At 47.7% G+C, this 16,502-nt stretch overlaps 1 protein-coding gene and 1 long non-coding RNA gene across 3 annotated transcripts in view; both read right to left on the reverse strand.

Annotated features, from left to right (window-relative positions):
- The window catches only part of KCNN2 (potassium calcium-activated channel subfamily N member 2), a 142,909-nt gene extending 128,345 nt beyond the window's left edge, over positions 1-14,564 (reverse strand). Inside the window, exons 1-2 of the mRNA XM_045794907.2 lie at positions 13,240-14,564; positions 12,449-12,544 (exon numbers count right to left, since the gene is read on the reverse strand). Of these exons, the coding sequence (XP_045650863.2) occupies positions 12,449-12,544; positions 13,240-14,505 (1,362 nt within the window). The 5' untranslated portion in view covers positions 14,506-14,564. The remainder of the gene's footprint in view (positions 1-12,448; positions 12,545-13,239) is intronic.
- A 108-nt stretch (positions 14,565-14,672) lies between these two features.
- LOC123790457 (uncharacterized) overlaps positions 14,673-16,502 on the reverse strand; it is a 295,934-nt gene continuing 294,104 nt past the window's right edge. For both annotated transcript variants that reach the window (XR_015724606.1, XR_015724607.1), the window contains one exon: positions 14,673-15,556. This is a non-coding gene — a long non-coding RNA (uncharacterized LOC123790457). The remainder of the gene's footprint in view (positions 15,557-16,502) is intronic.

Below are 16,502 nucleotides of genomic sequence, written 5' to 3' on the forward strand. Positions count from 1 at the left end.
TGCTCTCCCTCTCTCTGACAAATAAATAAAATCTTTTAAAAGCAGTTTTCATCCCTAAGTGCAAATGCTATGGTTTCCTCTGCTCCCGCCCCCGCCAAAAAACCAAGCAATTAGAGATTTCTCTTTGTATCGCTACTGCTTAATTTGTGAAAGTATGGCCAAATGCACTTTCATTAAGTATCCTTTTTGATATTGACAAATGAGAACAAAGAGTGAAGTTCTGGACTGAAATACTAATGAGAAAGAAGTAGAAGTTCTGTTCAAAGTATTTTTCAACAGCAGCATTAACGTTTGAAATGTCAGCCACAGGTTGAAGCCGTGAGCTAAAGCTTTTAGCTGCGTGTTTAGCTAAATAAATGTATTTCAAGCTATTCTCACTCCAAGAGACAGACAGCAACTCACGCTCTTTGACATAAGAACTTTTCCCCCAATTATGGGAAGATTTACCAATATGAAAACGAACTTGTGGCATGTTTCTAAAAGCCAAAACTTTGAGCCTTAAAACCGTGTAGCTAGGTCCATAGAAACTAAGTTTTCAGTCAAAAGATGTGCTTGGGTATATGTCTAGAAGTATAAGATGTGCCTTTGGAAAAGCATGAGGTGACTATTATAAACCCCATGGCCACCACTATTATATGCATGCCACTTCAATAACACTCGGCCTGATTATTTTTCAATATTTTAAATAATCCCTGACCTTAAGAATAAATCCAATACTACGACACAGTCTCCCTTAGCCACTTAGCAAAAAAATTAAGCAGCCTAATTAATACCCATGTATTATGAACTCTGACAGTAGACTCGACTCAGAAAAGGACTACCCAAGGTCAAAACCATGAAAAACACAGGATAGTTGACTCAGTATGTTTGTGTCAAAACTAATTTACAACCAAAATTCAGTATGTCTGTGTCAAAACCAATATGCAACTATTACATAGAACTTCCTTGGAAGACCAAAGCTTCCAGAAGGAAAGGCTACCTCAGTGACCATACAAATCTCAATAGCCAGATGACTTGGAAACAACTCCATCTTAACACCTACTGGACAAAACCACTACGGAAAAACACATTATTGGGCAAATACGCTCAGAATATTCTAGAAAGCAAAGGACAACTTATTGCTGTTGAATACCAACTGTCAAAACTTGTCGACAACAGTTCGGTTCAGTGTTTATCATGTCCGAATCCCAATGTGTTTCACAGATTCAGAAAGCAAAGTCCAAAGCTCACCCATCAATAACACATTGTTCAAAAAGAGGGAATGGCATAATACAGAGTTGACTAATGACTATTTGACATGGAACAGGAGAGAAGACGCAAGTTCTCTGAGAAAACGTCAATCCAACCCCTGTACCAAGAATACTCTGCGATGTTACTTGTCCTACTGACACAAATTCTCCACTCCTTCAGACCACTGTTCTCTAAGCACTGGGGTTGGGCGTGGTGATGCACTAATCTGAAATCTGCCAGAGACAAACCCAGGGCAGAAAAGAACAAGGGCTTTTGATTTGTATATCCTATAGCCATACCATGAAGAGGGACAGAGTTGCTGTCAGTTCACTCCTTTACACACACACGCACACACGCACGCACGCCCGCCCGCCTTTGGCTGTTTACTACACCTCGTTTCCTTTCGGCAGGGGGTTAATACCAGAACTTCCCATTATCCAAATGATTCCCTTTGCTTACTTTTCAGAGCACCTCACTTAGCTCTTTTAAGTCACCAGGGTCCTAAACAGTGATGAGGAGATGCCATCAGCTAGGACCTGGGTGCGTGAAGGAGTTAATGGAGCTCACACACAGCTGATTTTCAGCATGAAGCCACACCGATGGCAGGTTTATGGGGGAAACAGCTGTTCTGGTTAAAACCGTGAGCCATAACAGTACAGCCCTTTAACACTTGTTAACAGACCTGAAATCTAACAGCAGAAATGAACACCGACCTTCTCAGGAAGCCAGTTTGCCCAAAGGGAACATGTAAAGTAACTCAGTTAAAAATATATATATACTGGCTGCCCTCAGTAGATATCAAAGCTTTTATTAAAAAAAAAAATGAACACACATTCTAGATTGTTAAACTAATGAACACCATTCAAATGCCCACCTTTTTTTTTCTGTTCCCATTTATTAGATTTGTAAAAAAAAGAAAGAAAAAGAAATCATCACTGTTTTCTAAAGCCCAAGAGAGGCTAGGCTCCGATTCCTTCCCTTTACCCCAACAAACTCCAAAATAGCTAACAATAACCAGCAGCTGACACGTACATTGCCCTCGCCAGCCAGGGTTCCAAGTGTTTATATAATATATATATATATTATATAAAGTCACATAATCCTCCTAACACCCCGAGGAGAGACATACTCCACATTCCCCATTTTACAGACAAGGATACTGAAGTACAGAGAGATGAAGTAACCTGTCCAAGGTCACACAGCTAATTAGTGGCGGAGCTGGGTATGAGCCCAGACACAACGGCTCTGTGCACAAAGCCACGAGGCTATATTGCAGAACAAACAGTAAACAACCCAAAGGAGAGTCTGACGGCTCTGCTCAGCGGGAAAGTTCGCCGAGAAAAATTTCAGAAATTGTGATTTTTTACGGCTTCCTATAATTAAAAAAAAAAAAAAGATGGGGAACATCTGGGGACAAAGTTATCTGCTAATACTGGCTCTCACAGGGCTCCTGCATCAACGTTAATCGTTAAACAGGGATACCCTTTCACAAACCTGGTTAGCTAGTAATTTAGCAACGAAGATCCTGGGGAAACAGGAAGAGAAGGCCAACGACAGAGAAGCTAATTCCCAGACTCACGAGGTAGGACGGTCGTCAAAATACGAACTGGTTAAATGTTAAGGAGACGCTCCAGAAAACGCTACGTCGGCTCCGTGATGAGTGGTCTGTAAGCACTTTAAAAATGAAAGGACTGATATAAACTTTGGGGGGACAATTTACAAAACTGCCAATTGTCTTAAATAATCTCCTTGACCTCAGTAACTTCTCGCTTGGCAATTTTTCCCTAAGAAATCGTCAGAGAGGCTCACCGAAGCTCATCTGCAATAGTACTCCTTAGAGAAACGATTTTAGGGGCACCGGGCTGGCTCAGTAGGGGGAGCGTGTGACTCTTGATCTCAGGGTTAGAAGTTTGAGCCCCATGCTGGCTGTAGAGACTACTTAAAACTAAAATCTGGGGGAAAAAAAAAAGATTTTAAATGGGTTTTTTCTACTTTTAAAGTGTCTAAAATAAGGGAAAGGATGAAATTGATTACAGCCATAGGATGGGGGGAAAACTGGACCTATTAAGACTGTTTAATGGCAGGCCCCTGGGTGGCTTAGTCAGTTAAGCATCTGCCTTTGGCTCGGGTCATGATCTCAGGGTCCTGGGATCAAGTCCTGCAATGGGCTCCCTGCTCAGCGAGGAGTCTGCTTCTCCCTCTGCCCCTGCCCGTGCTCGTGCTCTGTCTTGCAAAAATAAATAAAATATTAAAAAAAAAAAAAGAATGTGTAATGGCATGGGGAAATCAACAGAAAATCACACGAAAAGATTTCCAAATGTCTTTCTACAGATATATAGCCAATACCATGTCCACCTACTTCGTGTAAATACATTAGAACAAAATAATAATAATCTCTGGGTGGTGAGACCACACGAACATTCTTTCTCGTGTTTTCTAGGTTTTACCAATTTTCTGATATGAATAGTTATTAATTGTATAATCTGGACAGGAAAACAAAATTTTTAAAAGGCATTTGGTCACGAACACGACATCACAACGCTTAAAATAATAAGCACATCAGTCTTATTTCCTTCTTGGATATTGTTAACAGACGGGGAGATCACAAGATTACAGTTCTCACGGAATATGGGGATTCAGCGAGGGATCTGACGGTCCTCGTGACATTCTGGTAGAGGAATGTGGGCTGGCTGATAGTCAGGGTTCACAGACTTGTCATTACTTGAAAGGCTGTACCAAATATCATGAATGAGCAGATGTCTCACAGCAAAAAAGGCCCTACTTCCGAGCTCTGACCGCGGCTCACGACTCATGCCTTGCACCCAGGTTCCCAAGGTCCATTTTTCCTACTCACAGCTTAGCCGGAAGCCCAGAAGAAGCATTAAACGTGTTGATGGCAGGTGTGCAAACCGGGTGGGGCCGCTAATATTGACCATGTTTCTGGAACAGAATTTAGCTAATTTGGGTCTTGCCAACAGAGCACCTCTATAATGAGCCCATACACAGCGTCTTCTGAACCGAAACAAGTGTTTGTCAAGTAAACCCTGGAATTATGATTCAAATAATTCTGACAGGCTGAAACACGGGGCTGAAACGGAGATGCTACAGAAGAGGGTCCATAAACGTGAGGCCATACACTCAATTTCATAACAATTTTACAAGTCTTTTTTTTTTTAAAGATTTTATTTATTTATTTGACAGATATAGAGACAGCCAGCGAGAGAGGGAACACAAGCAGAGGGAGTGGGAGAGGAAGAAACAGGCTCACAGCGGAGGAGCCCGACGTGGGGCTCGATCCCACAACGCCGGGATCACGCCCTGAGCCGAAGGCAGACGCTTAACCGCTGTGCCACCCAGGCGCCCCCAATTTTACAAGTCTTACTTGGCAATGGTTCGCGTGAAGCAATGACCATTTGAGACCGATAATGGTCGGTATCACGTAGCAACTTCGAGGAAGGGAGGTAAGAATCCCATCTGAAAGTACTGGGTACCTTTCGAACTTTTTAATTTGAAAAGGGCGTTCAGCAGAACAGAGTTAAGGACAAAACAATACGATCAGGGACATTGTAAGTCTGATCAGGAACATTCAAAGAAACTGGGACTATTTAATTAGGAGGGCATTTAAGGGGAACTAACCAACGTTTAAATGTTTGCTCTGTGATTCTGCGAAGGGGGGGAGGATCAATTTATTCTGCTATACTGGAAACTGCAGTCTGTCTTCTGTCTCTATCACTCCGCTGAAACTGTGCGTCAAGGTCAGCGATGACCTTCAATTTGTCAAACCCGAAAGGTACGTCTCTACCCCATTTTAACAGGCTTCATGGCATTTGATACATCGCACTGCGCCCCCCCCCCCCTTACAACTGGCATCCCCACATCAGGGACAACTCCTCCCATCTCTGTTTTGTTATTCCTCCTTTACACAACCTCTAGATGTCCAAGGTTGATCAACTCTTGACCTTTTCTCATCTTTAGTCTCACTCAACGACTTCATCAATTCCTGTAGCTTTAAACAGCCTCATGCTCATGGCGCCCATTTCCATTTCCATTAGACTTTTCCTCTGAACCCTAGCCTCCCCTGTATAATCAGAGGCCTTTCAAATGTATTCTGCCCACACAAACTCCGGTGTCCACATCCTCACCCTTCACTGCGGGTCTTCCCCTCTCAGCACCATATACTCGGTTGCTCTGACCACAGCCCTTGGCCTCGCCTGTCACATCCCACCCAGCACTAGGAAGTCCCCGCTCTACCGCCAACATGGGTCTCAAGTCCGAGCTCTCCACGTCTCCACCACTGCGACCCCAGCCAGAGGAACACCACCTTTCACACTGGCGTGGGTGGCCCAGACCCTCCTAAGCGTCTTGAGGCCAGTCTCCTCAGAACATCAGCCACAGTTCTACCCACACAGCACGTTGGATCATGACTCTCCCATGCTTTAAACTCTTTACAACTTCCTTGCCGTGAGCTTTGCAAAGAAAAAAAGAAATCCCCAAATTCTTATCATGGCCTCAAGACCCTTCAATACCAGATTCCTGTATCCTCTCTCACTCCAACCCAGGACCATTCTCCTGCTCTCCCCTGGCTTGGACCACAGCGGTTTGCTGTCATTTGTTGAAGTGCAGGAAACTCCCTTTGGTCACGAGGCCTTAGCACAAATTGTTCCCATAGACTCTGCCAACTGCTGACAACTCCTTTTCTTGTAGGTCTCAGTTTCAAAGACAAATCCTTGGAGAACGCTCCCCCGAGTACCCTGTCGGATGTGTAACCACCCCGCATACGTCCAAGTATTTTCTATCTCAGCCCTTTCTCTCCCCTCATGACACTGATCACAACTTCCCAGGACTGTGTTTCTTAACACTTGCCTCTCTCCCGAACCCTGCGTCCCTGGAATGTCAGTTCCAAGAGGCAAGGGGCCTCCCTGTCTTCTTCTCCGTCGTTATCTGCAAAGCTCAAAAACTTCTAAAATGTTGAGCATGGAAGGAATAAACCCAGGCTTTACCTCAACGTAAAGAAAATCTTCCTAAAAATAAGAGTTGTCTGGCAGTGGGAGAGAGAGCCTCGGTCGGGGGAACTGCCTGCCAATGGTGGGAAGAGGGTTCAAGCAGAAAAGTGGGTGACCACTTTTATCCAAGATGACATAAAGGGATTTCCCATGCTGGGTGGGATACTGGGCCAGATCATTCCCTCCACGCACTTTCTAGTTTTATAAATAGCATTTGTAAGGAGTTTCAGGGTAAAAATAGACTCCCAAAGTAGCAGACATCCTATTATTTTTTCTTGCATGGAAATTCATTCTCAAGCAGCACCACAAAACCACTTCATAACCTGACCAGAAGTAACTTCCTGAGGCTAAATCATTGCAGGTCCCCTCTGTGCGCCCTGCCAGATGTGGTTTGGGACGATGACAGCCCACGGTGCCCTTCTTTCCGCGCTGCACGGAACGTGGCCCAGAAACATGCCGGCAGACCAAGGAAACCCATTTGCGGTAAACCTGAAGACGCACTCCTCCACCCGTTTGTAATGCTGCTCTGTAAACACACCGGGATCACTTTATTTCGCATTGCGCCCATTAATAATGCAGAGATCTTCGCACGGGCAGGCAGGGAAAATTAGTCCTGAGTGATTTCGTTACTACAGTGTCGACACGAAGTCAAAGGGACTGAGAGAGTCCCATTACAACCGATGTAAAAGCCAGTGGCAGCCGAGGTACCAGCCGCGGAGCTCACCATCACTCGACAAGGCAATTCAGGCACATTTCCCACTGACCCATCTTTTGGAGTCTCACAGGTAACCCGTCATTCTCATCTTCCTCACTGACCAGAACAGGGACCTCAAGACCAATCGAAGATCCCCCCTCCGACTTCTGCAGCTTCCTTCATCTCTAAATTTTCTTAAGTAAAAACATAAAAACGTGGCAACTATTGGTCTCTGCTGGCCTCTTTCCAGGGTTTAATTTGTCAGCAGAGAAGTCACCCCCAAATAAGCTTATGAGGCCATGAGTTTGTGCTTAAATTTTTTTCTCCAAAAACTTTTCTTCAGGCACATCAACTTTTTAGCCAAAGATGTTTAAAATGCCTTTTTTTTAAATACCCGGTGTTAACAGTGCTGTGGACGAATAACGTGTGGGGACGCGGTGAGTGTAAACCCTTCTGGAAGGGCTGATGGGCAATACCTTTCCGTTTAAAACACAAACGCCCTTGGATTCAGCGATCTGACTGCTGGATGTTTACCATATGCATGTACTCTAATTAGTAGTTTAAAGTAAGTATACAAGAACGTTCATTTGTAGGACTGCTTATAATAGCAAAAACCTAGAACACTCGAAATGCCTATGAGTGAACCACAGTACCTGCATAAAATAGGATCATACGCAGGGGCTAAAAGAGAAGGAGACAGGTCTGTGTGTGCTGAGGAGGAAAACCCCACAAACGTAGATCAGGGAATAAAAGCCAGGTTTGTCTGTATCTAAACACATCGAAAGACTCAATTCTGAAAACTCTGGAAGAGTATACGAGAAACTTCAAAGTGGGTGCCCCTCAGAAATAGGTCGGAGAGCATAGAGAATGTGACTATCATGTTTCTTTGAAACTCTTCAGTACTGTTCATTCTTCCTGTGTGTATTATTGTATTCGTAAGAATAATAGCTAGATGCCGTATTATCTGCATGGTCTGGAAGCATCTACTTGCTCTCTGTAGGAGATGGAAAGTGAGCCTCCTTCCCCAGGCTCCACAAGGCAAACCAGAGTCTACTAAGCGGGTGCCTCGCCACTCCTCTCCAACCAGAGCCTTGCCCTCCTTCCTGTTTCCTTTGTGCACCTAGATGCATGAGTAAAGAAAGTTCAATGTCTGTTCTTCCTGTTTTAGATATATGTCCTCCATCACTGAAAAGCTAACTTGAAAGAAAAGGAATTATCCCATAAGATACCAAAGAACAACCAGTGTTTCCTCTAATGCTACGTATTGTATAGTTATATTATTTCCAAGACAAAATCAAACAAAAGCGTGTTTAACTTTCAAGTACATACGAGCCATTCTTCCAAATCCCATGAGAACCAGGAAGAGCAAGGTCCAACGGGCTTTCTTTCCCAATTTAGAATCCTGTGTTTGTCTATCTGCAAACACTACACAACTATGTCAACTAAAATTGCTTCTGCATGAGAAATTCAAGTATGATGAAGTTGAAAAGGTGGAAGTGAAATCTAGATTCAAATTTTTTGATGTTGAAGATCATAAACGGTATTTGAATTTGACCGTGTACTTGCTTCATCCAAGACATACTCCCAATCCCACAGAGAAGGAGGGGAGGTAAAAAGGACAGTGACAGGACATCATGCCTCTGTTTTTCCTATTATTTGACCTGAGACATGAGAAGGAAAATCCACTTATTTAGTATCAAGTGACCTTTCCAAAACATATAAAAACAATCTCTAGAGTGCTTCTCCTTTGTCGGAAGACCATGATACATAGGCATTTACTGAAATTTATTTCTTTACTCATCATTCATTCATGGATGGGTTTTTTTTTGGTTTATTTTTGTGTTTTTTGCTTTGGCTTTACCGATGGATATAGAAAAGAAAGCCAAATGTCTACTGGAAAAAACTCTAACATCTACTGAGTTGAAAAACCGCTCCCACTAAATTGGACTTTGTATAAGCATTCTTTTTTTTTTTTTTTTTTTTAAAGATTTTATTTATTTATGTGACAGAGAGACAGCCAGTGAGAGAGGGAACACAGCAGGGGAGTGAGAGAGGAAGAAGCAGGCTCCCAGCGGAGGAGCCCGATGTGGGACTCGATCTCGGAACGCCGGGATCACGCCCTGAGCCGAAGGCAGACGCTTTAACGACTGCGCTACCCAGGCGCCCCTGTATAAGCATTCTGACATGCAGACACACAAAGTGACTTCATTTTTGGTTGGGGGCGGGGCATGCATGTAATTAGTGAAATGCATGGACTAAGGCCCGGTGCACTGAGCTGTCTCTGGTACTGAAAATGACACCAAAGCTGCAATGTACTGAGCTCTGTTCTTGCAAAGCCTCCTCATCGCACTATTTTAACTCAGGCGCTTCCGACCATGACTCACCTGAACCGTCTTATTTTGCCAGTGTGTGTATAAACATTTTATAAAAGGTCACACTGACTTGCTTTCCAAGGTTCTCCATGGAAATGTCAGGGCCTCCCCAAGCTTCGTTAAGCCATTCCGGTGGACAGAGAGCCAGGACGTTGGCTAGGACACTTTGCCTGAACACGGTGAGAAACCCTACCATGTACCAGAAAGCCATACTTAGCTAGCTCTCGCTACCCAATCACCATGCTGGTATGCTAAACCGAAAAAGAAAAACCGTCATTTTAGACAACAACCTACCTCCAAAGATAGGCTCTGATTGGCAAGAGAACCCCTACACTTAGTTCTTCCGCTCAAAGTTACTCAGCATGTTTGGAATTGTTAATAGTAAACTGAGATGTGTCTTCTTGCTTAAAACTTATGAAAGAAATACAACTATAGCAGGGACATCAACAAGCAAAAAAAATGGGGGGGCACAATGCATCATTTTTCATTTTCCACACATAGACACATAAGCCTGTGCACTTAGTTTCACCGGGCTTCAAGGTCAACTAGTTTGCCAACACGGCTGACTCTAATATCTGGATAAATTAGCACGTGTATTTTCTGGAGCTTGACTCTTAGCTCGGGGTCCTCAAGTTTATGGGGCCCTCTTCCATTTTACATGTTTTTAAAAAGCATCTCAGATAAGCTTTTTGGAGCTTCAGCTTGAGAAAGAAATCCTCCTTAGATAAAACACGGAGTGAGAAAGCTACAACCAAAACAACTGAATGATACGACCCAAGCATCGATTTTGAAATTTAAGTGTGGCTGGTTTAACAGAAACTACATATCATGTAAAATAAACCCAGTTTTAAAAAACGAACATTCTGGGATATTTATGTCACCCTAATAGAGAAATTCATGGTGCTTATAAGTTTTAGGGGAGCAACACATGTCCTCATTTCTGTCACCAAGGCTATACATCTTCTAATCAATATATCCACACATTGGTGAAAGAGAAATAGTCCTCAAAATGAGCCAGTGAGTGGAATTCCAAGTGTGAAAAATCTGTAAAAGATACGAGTTCTTGTATTTTTATTAGTTTCTAGGAGTTTCGAGTTCTAACATGGTACCCCCAAAATTTTAATAACACATAACATTTGGCTACTCCTCGCAAACTACTCTAAGTTATTTCAAAAAAAAAACCCCTCCCAATCGTTCTTAAAAAGTCAGCGTTTTCAGGCAGACGCTTTGCTCTTGATGGGAATATCATCCCATGTCTCCCCAAGGAAAGCTTGTCTAGCTGTGCGCTTTTCAGAAGGAATGAAAGCTAATGCTCAATAAAAAACACCAGCAAGTTCTCTCTCTAGCTGAATGAAGGAAAACCACTTCAGTCGCTGAGCAAAAAATATATATATATATATATATATTGTTTTACGTTACTTGATTTTTAAAAACACCCGAGAAAATTTTACAAGGACCTTTCAAATTTAACCTATTTATATACCAAACTTGTAGAGAGAAACCATGGGCTGAAAAAATGTCCACGTTTCAGGGGCCTCTGTCAAGCAACAGAGCGCGGCAGGAAGCTCTCTGGACCAGAAGCTGGAGGAGAGGGCCTGGTCGCACTCCGCCCTGCACGGCTGTGCCATCTGGCAAGCCAGCTACTCACCTCTTCTGACTTCAGGTTCCTTGTCTGGAACCTGAGTCAAAGGACCATGCGTTCTGTTTTGTTCCTCCCAGCTCTAAATGTCTGCTCTTGAAGTCAAAATGAGAAGATGCGCTCATTACGGGTAAGCCACATTTTAGCATCGCTGAAGAATGTTCGAAAGAATCTCAGAAGCCCACGAGCACAAGCCCCGAATTAAAACGGACCTCGCTGTAGATTAAGATGTCAGAGTTCTAGTGTGGGTTTGCCTCGTTTCGCCAAGGCAGTGTGATTACCTACCTCCAAATAATCTCACTCTTTCTAATTCTCATTCGCTAACTTTCTCCCTTCAGAAGGACACTGCAAAGTCTTTGCAAATGTGAAAGTAGGATGAAATCACTTTCCCTGCTCCTTTGGGGTCATGGGCATCTTTGTTTTGTTTGCAGGACAGTGAAAACTGGTTTCTTCCATATTTGGTATGTGCTTGCTAATGACTAACCTCAAACTGATTTAACATAATTAATATTAAATTATTTAAATGACAAGTTCTCTATGATGTTTTAAGTTTAAAGGCAACTCCTAAGAGAAAGCACCCTAAATTGAAGGGTTTAAGGGTTCCCACAAATATCCAACGACTGCTCCCAAAAAAAAAAAAAATCAGAAAATATGTATTAGTGTAAATTCTAAGCTCTAAAGTCCCAACCTTACTTCATTTTTGAAAACCCAAGTTATTTTAATATTAAAAAACCTTAATATTCCTTTGCCTGAAGGCTACAGCAAAGTAAACAACTCAGAAGACCCGTGAGTTTTATATGCGTATTCTGAAATTGTTTAGTAATAGCCAAATCCAACAATAGAGTTCCTGGCTGCATTTAAACAAAACATTTCCTAACCAGACGGCTCACAAGGGCAGTGGCCTTTGCTCTTAAATGACATTTTTTTAAAGGGCAATGCAATGGCTGTAGCTAAAAATCAACCAATCCACCACACAGACAGAATTTGTATTCCAACCTTAGGACGGATTTTTTAATTTTCTTTAATGCCTGGGGATATAAAGGAGTTTGAGTTTTTTCTCATGTCTCATTTACATATATTAGCTAGGCATCTCTCTCAGCTACATTATAGAAGATGGTATACATACAGATGGACACTATCTTCCATAATGATGCACTCACGGGGAACAGGTGTATCGAACAAGAATTCGCGTTTACCCTACAGGTGAAGGCTAGTACGTAATTGGCCTTGGGGAAAACAAACGTAGGGACTGATTTAGAGAAGTATATCCACCTGAGGAAGAGAGGGGGCAACTCTTGAGCGGTTAACAAATACGACCCAGCCTGTTTACATGCTGCACTGTTTTGTTTTGAACTTCTTGCAAGAACAGGTCAGGTGCTAAGGCAAGACTACAGCATGTGTCTTCCCCAACCTCCAGCAAGGACAGGAGGGTTTGGAGAAAGCTGCCTTGTGCTTCTCCAGGCCGGCGGCAGCGCTGTGGGTCATTCATAAACAGCAGAATCTAAGTTACCTGTATTTCCCTGGCGTGGTACACGATGATCAGCCCGAGCAGGATGATTGTGGAGAGACTGATAAGGCATTTCAGAGCTAAGGAATACAGTGACGCCTGCAACACAGTCAGACAGAAGCACTTTTAAGAACCCACTACTTTTAACCACCTTCCAGGGTCTCCCCCCCTGCCGCCGCTCCCCAACCCCGGGCTGGGGGTCAGTCAGTCCCCAGCCAGTGAATTTGAACTCCCAGGAGGAGGAGGAGGGGTGCACCTGTCTTGGTTCTGTGATCTGTCAGATCACTTGGCCTCAAAGGGAAGCGAGAGGAGAGCAGAACAGGCGGGTGGCCAGGCAGCGGGTCCGCGCCATCACAGACTCAAGCGCAGATCCTGGCTCTCAAAACCCAGATGGAGTTAGTCCTGAGTTTAAGCGCTTTGGGTTGAAAGGGGCCTCCTAAATCCCGCGCACCTGGAAAGCAACAGAACACGCTTTCCCCCACTGACTCCTGGAACCATTCATTTAATGTGCCCAAAGGCGCTGGGCACTCACTGCCTCCAGAACTTTGGCTGGGCGCAGAAAGCCTCTCTCTCTCTCTCTCTCTCTCTCTCTCTCTCTCTCTCTCTCTCTCTCGGGCTGCCTCGCGGATTAGGGGCGCGCGTCTGAGCCGTGCTCGCTGTCCCGGCGGGCACCTGCGACCGTCCCGGGGAGGCTCGGGGCTGGCAGGCAGGGAGTTCCCACCAGGGCCCATCCCGACCACCCGGCGTGCGGCCCCGCGGGCCCGGGAAGGCTGGGCAGCGGTTCGAGCGCCTACCTTGTCGTAGGCGCCCCACGACAGCTCGGTCTCAATGACCATGACCACGATGCCGAACATGCCGAAGATGAGCGCGTAGTCGCTGAGCCGCTTGCGCTTCTCGAACAGGGCGCGCCGGTGGCCCAGCTTGTAGCCGATGTTCTGGTTCTTCTTTTTGCTGGACTTGGTGCCACTGGTGCTGCCATGCCCGCTGCCGCCGCCGCCTCCACCGCCGCCGCCGCCTCCAGCGCTGCCGCCGGCTCCGTAGAGCGCCAGGTTATTGGAGTTGTTGTGCTCCGGCTTAGACACCACGATCTCCGGGGCTGAGGACGAAGCGGCGGCGGCTGCAGACGGGGAGGACGCGCCGCCACCTCCTCCGACGGACGCGGTGGGCTGTAAGGGCTGCGCCTCCGAGTCCATCTCGTGCAGGTTCCGGCGGGACGCGCTCAAGTTGCTGAGCGGCCGCATGACGCCCCCGTTGTACCTGCAGCTGCTCATGGCTATTTCGGTGAAGGGGTTGCTCTCGCGGCGCGCCTGGGGCTGGTGGTGCTGGTGGTGCGCCGGGTGCGGGTGGTGGTGGTGGTGCGAGAGCGGGGGCCCGGAGCCCAGGCTGCCGAGGCTGCCCGTGGGGCTGGCGGCGGGCTGCAGGCTGTGGCACTGGTGGTACTGGGAGGCGGACGCCGGCTGCTGCGTGTACTGCTGCCGGAGCGCACTGGCATGGCTGGACGGCGTCAGCTCGCTCACATTGAGCTGGCTGCCCCGGCGCGACGAGCAGCAGCAGCAGCACGACGAGCCCGACAGCGGCGAGGAGGTGCGGGTCCGGAAGGCGCCGCCGGGCGAGGAGGTGCGGAGCAGCAGGGACAGGTTATCCCCCGCCCCCGCCCCCGCCGCCGGGGCACCGGAGGAGGCGCAGCTGTTGCACCGGAGGCATGGGCTGCTGCCGCCGCTGCCCGGCTGCTGGTGCGCGAGGTGCGGGTGGTGCTGAGGGTGCGGGAGGGACGCGAAGGGCGGGCACGGCTTGTCCTGGCTCTGTTGCTGCTGCTGGCAATGCAGGTGTGAGGAGCGCGGCGGCGGCTGCTCTGAGAAGAAGCCGCGCTGGAACTGCAATGGGGTTTCCATGTCAGGGCTGTTAAAGCTGCAGGGAGACCAGGCGGTGGTGCACCCTGCGCAATGCGTTATGGTCGGGAGCGGGGACTCCTGCTGCTGGTGCGAGGAAGGGCCCATGCCGGCTCCGGTAGAATCCAGGCGGCGAGTCCGATTGGTTGGGCGCACCAAAACAATGGGCATGACATCACCTGCGGGGACCGAGACTGAGTTTGCGGCGCGCGCGGCTTAGGGGAGCGTGTGTGTGAGAGAGAGATGGGGAGGAGAGAATCTGCAGGATGAGAACCCTGGGGTGCGCAGGGCAGGGTGAGGGTGCGGGGGCCCACCTGCTGATTGGGAGCACCGGTGAGCACCACCCGCGATGGGGAGCCCCCGGGCAGTGCACCCTGGCTGGAGGGGGGTAAGAGAGGAGAAAGGGGCGTCCCTCCCTCCCTCGCCGCCACCCCCCTAGCTAGTGCCGGACGTGCAGGCTAGATCACCTGCGCCGGGCACTGCAGCACGTTGGGCCACCCCAGCCGTGGGTCAGGCGCGGGGACAGTGCGGAACCCCTGCCACTTGTCCGCCCGCGTGCACGCCTCGCAGGGCTGCAAAACAGCAGCCCCCTCGCCTCACGCCCACCTTTCCCTAATCGTCCCGCAGAGAGTGGGCCGCCGGCTGCCCGCCAAAGAACTGCGGGGGCACCCGCTTTAGAGAAAAAAAGTTTGGCGACTGGTTACGCCGGTGCAGCAGGACTTGGGGAGAAGCCCGGGGCCTGAGCCCCGGTTTGGTTGCTTCGAGTTCAGAGGGGGCCCCGCTTCCCGACCGTCCCCAGTTGCTCGGTTCCGGCGCCCGGGAGTCGGGATTGGCTGCGCCGCGCTCCGGCCCGAGTGCGCTGCGGCGCGGGGAGGGTTAACCGCCTCGGCACCCGGGCCGGGGGAGGATGGGGGCGGGGCCGGAGGAGGGGATCCCCACCGTCCGCGGGAGGAGCCCGCGCGGGCTTCCCGGGTCCCCCTGGCGGGGGCGGAGGGCTTTCCCAGCTACCGCCGGCTCACATTTGCGCCTTCTGCGGAACATGAAGGGCTGGCGCCCCCGGCCGCCGGGTCCCCGGGCTCGGGCGCTCAGGCCCTCTGGCCGCCCCAGTGGGTGGGTCCGCGGGCTTCTCCCGCGGTGGAGAGGCGGCTTGCTCGAGGGTCTGGGGGCTGCTCAGCGGCCGCCCGCCGCCGGCGCCTCCTCTGTTCCTCTTGGTCCTCCCCACCTGCAAAGCACAGACACAAAGCAAAGGCGGGTCACAGATGCGCAAACCCCGAGCATCTCCTCGGCCGGTGGAGCCCCGACTGCGGCCGCGGGTGGGAGAGGGGCCTGGCGCGGGCCGAGTCGCCCGGTTCGTTACAGCCTGGCTGGGAAATTATTAATAACGAAAACCCCGGCTGGGTGTCCACTCCGGGGCCAGTGCTGGAGCTTTGCTGGGGTCAGGTATAATTATTTACTTTCTAATAAACCAATAAAAATTGCATTTTGTGTCTCACGAATTTCCTGCAAAGTGTTCTCTTAGGGGATATACCAACACAAAGCGGTAGGGGACCCTTCTCAAGGATTGTTACTGCTCTAAAGCGCTTCTCCTTCATATTTCTTTGTACATTGAAATTCCAGTCTCCCCGAAAAGGACGTGAAAGGAACTAGCCAGCTGAATATTTGTTTCCATTGTAAATCGCAATTGGAATGCATGATTTTTATGATCGAGATTATAATGAGTTAGACCAAGAAATTAGAGTGTAAGCAGATCACCCTCATTAGGTAATTGGAATTCTCAGCTGGATCCAATTTCTTGATTTTCTACTCGGCAGCTGCCCTAAAGTTGCTTACCAGGTACTTTGTCCTGAGAGAGAGAGTGTGTGTGTGCATTTTCAATGCCATAGAGTGAATAATTCATTTTAGGATATCCTTTGGACATGGGTTAAACAATTTTAATGTTTTGTACGTGCAAGTAAACAGATCCAGAAGAAGAAAAAAAAAGTGGAGGTTGTTTAAGGCCCACAGTCCTCTGCTGAAGGTCATGAGTACTGTTAGAAATTTTATTTTTCAATAGTCTTGGTCAAGAGTAGAATTTGAATAGCTAAAAAGTGGAGGCAGCATTTTATGTTTATACTCTATCCTGATTTGGGGCAATTCAATAAAACTTGTTTAGAATTATGAAGCTCATT

The sequence above is a fragment of the Ursus americanus genome, chromosome 5 (assembly GCF_024610735.1).
Source record: "Ursus americanus isolate L20-20 chromosome 5, mUrsAme1.1.p, whole genome shotgun sequence".
NCBI classification, from domain to species: domain Eukaryota; kingdom Metazoa; phylum Chordata; class Mammalia; order Carnivora; family Ursidae; genus Ursus; species Ursus americanus.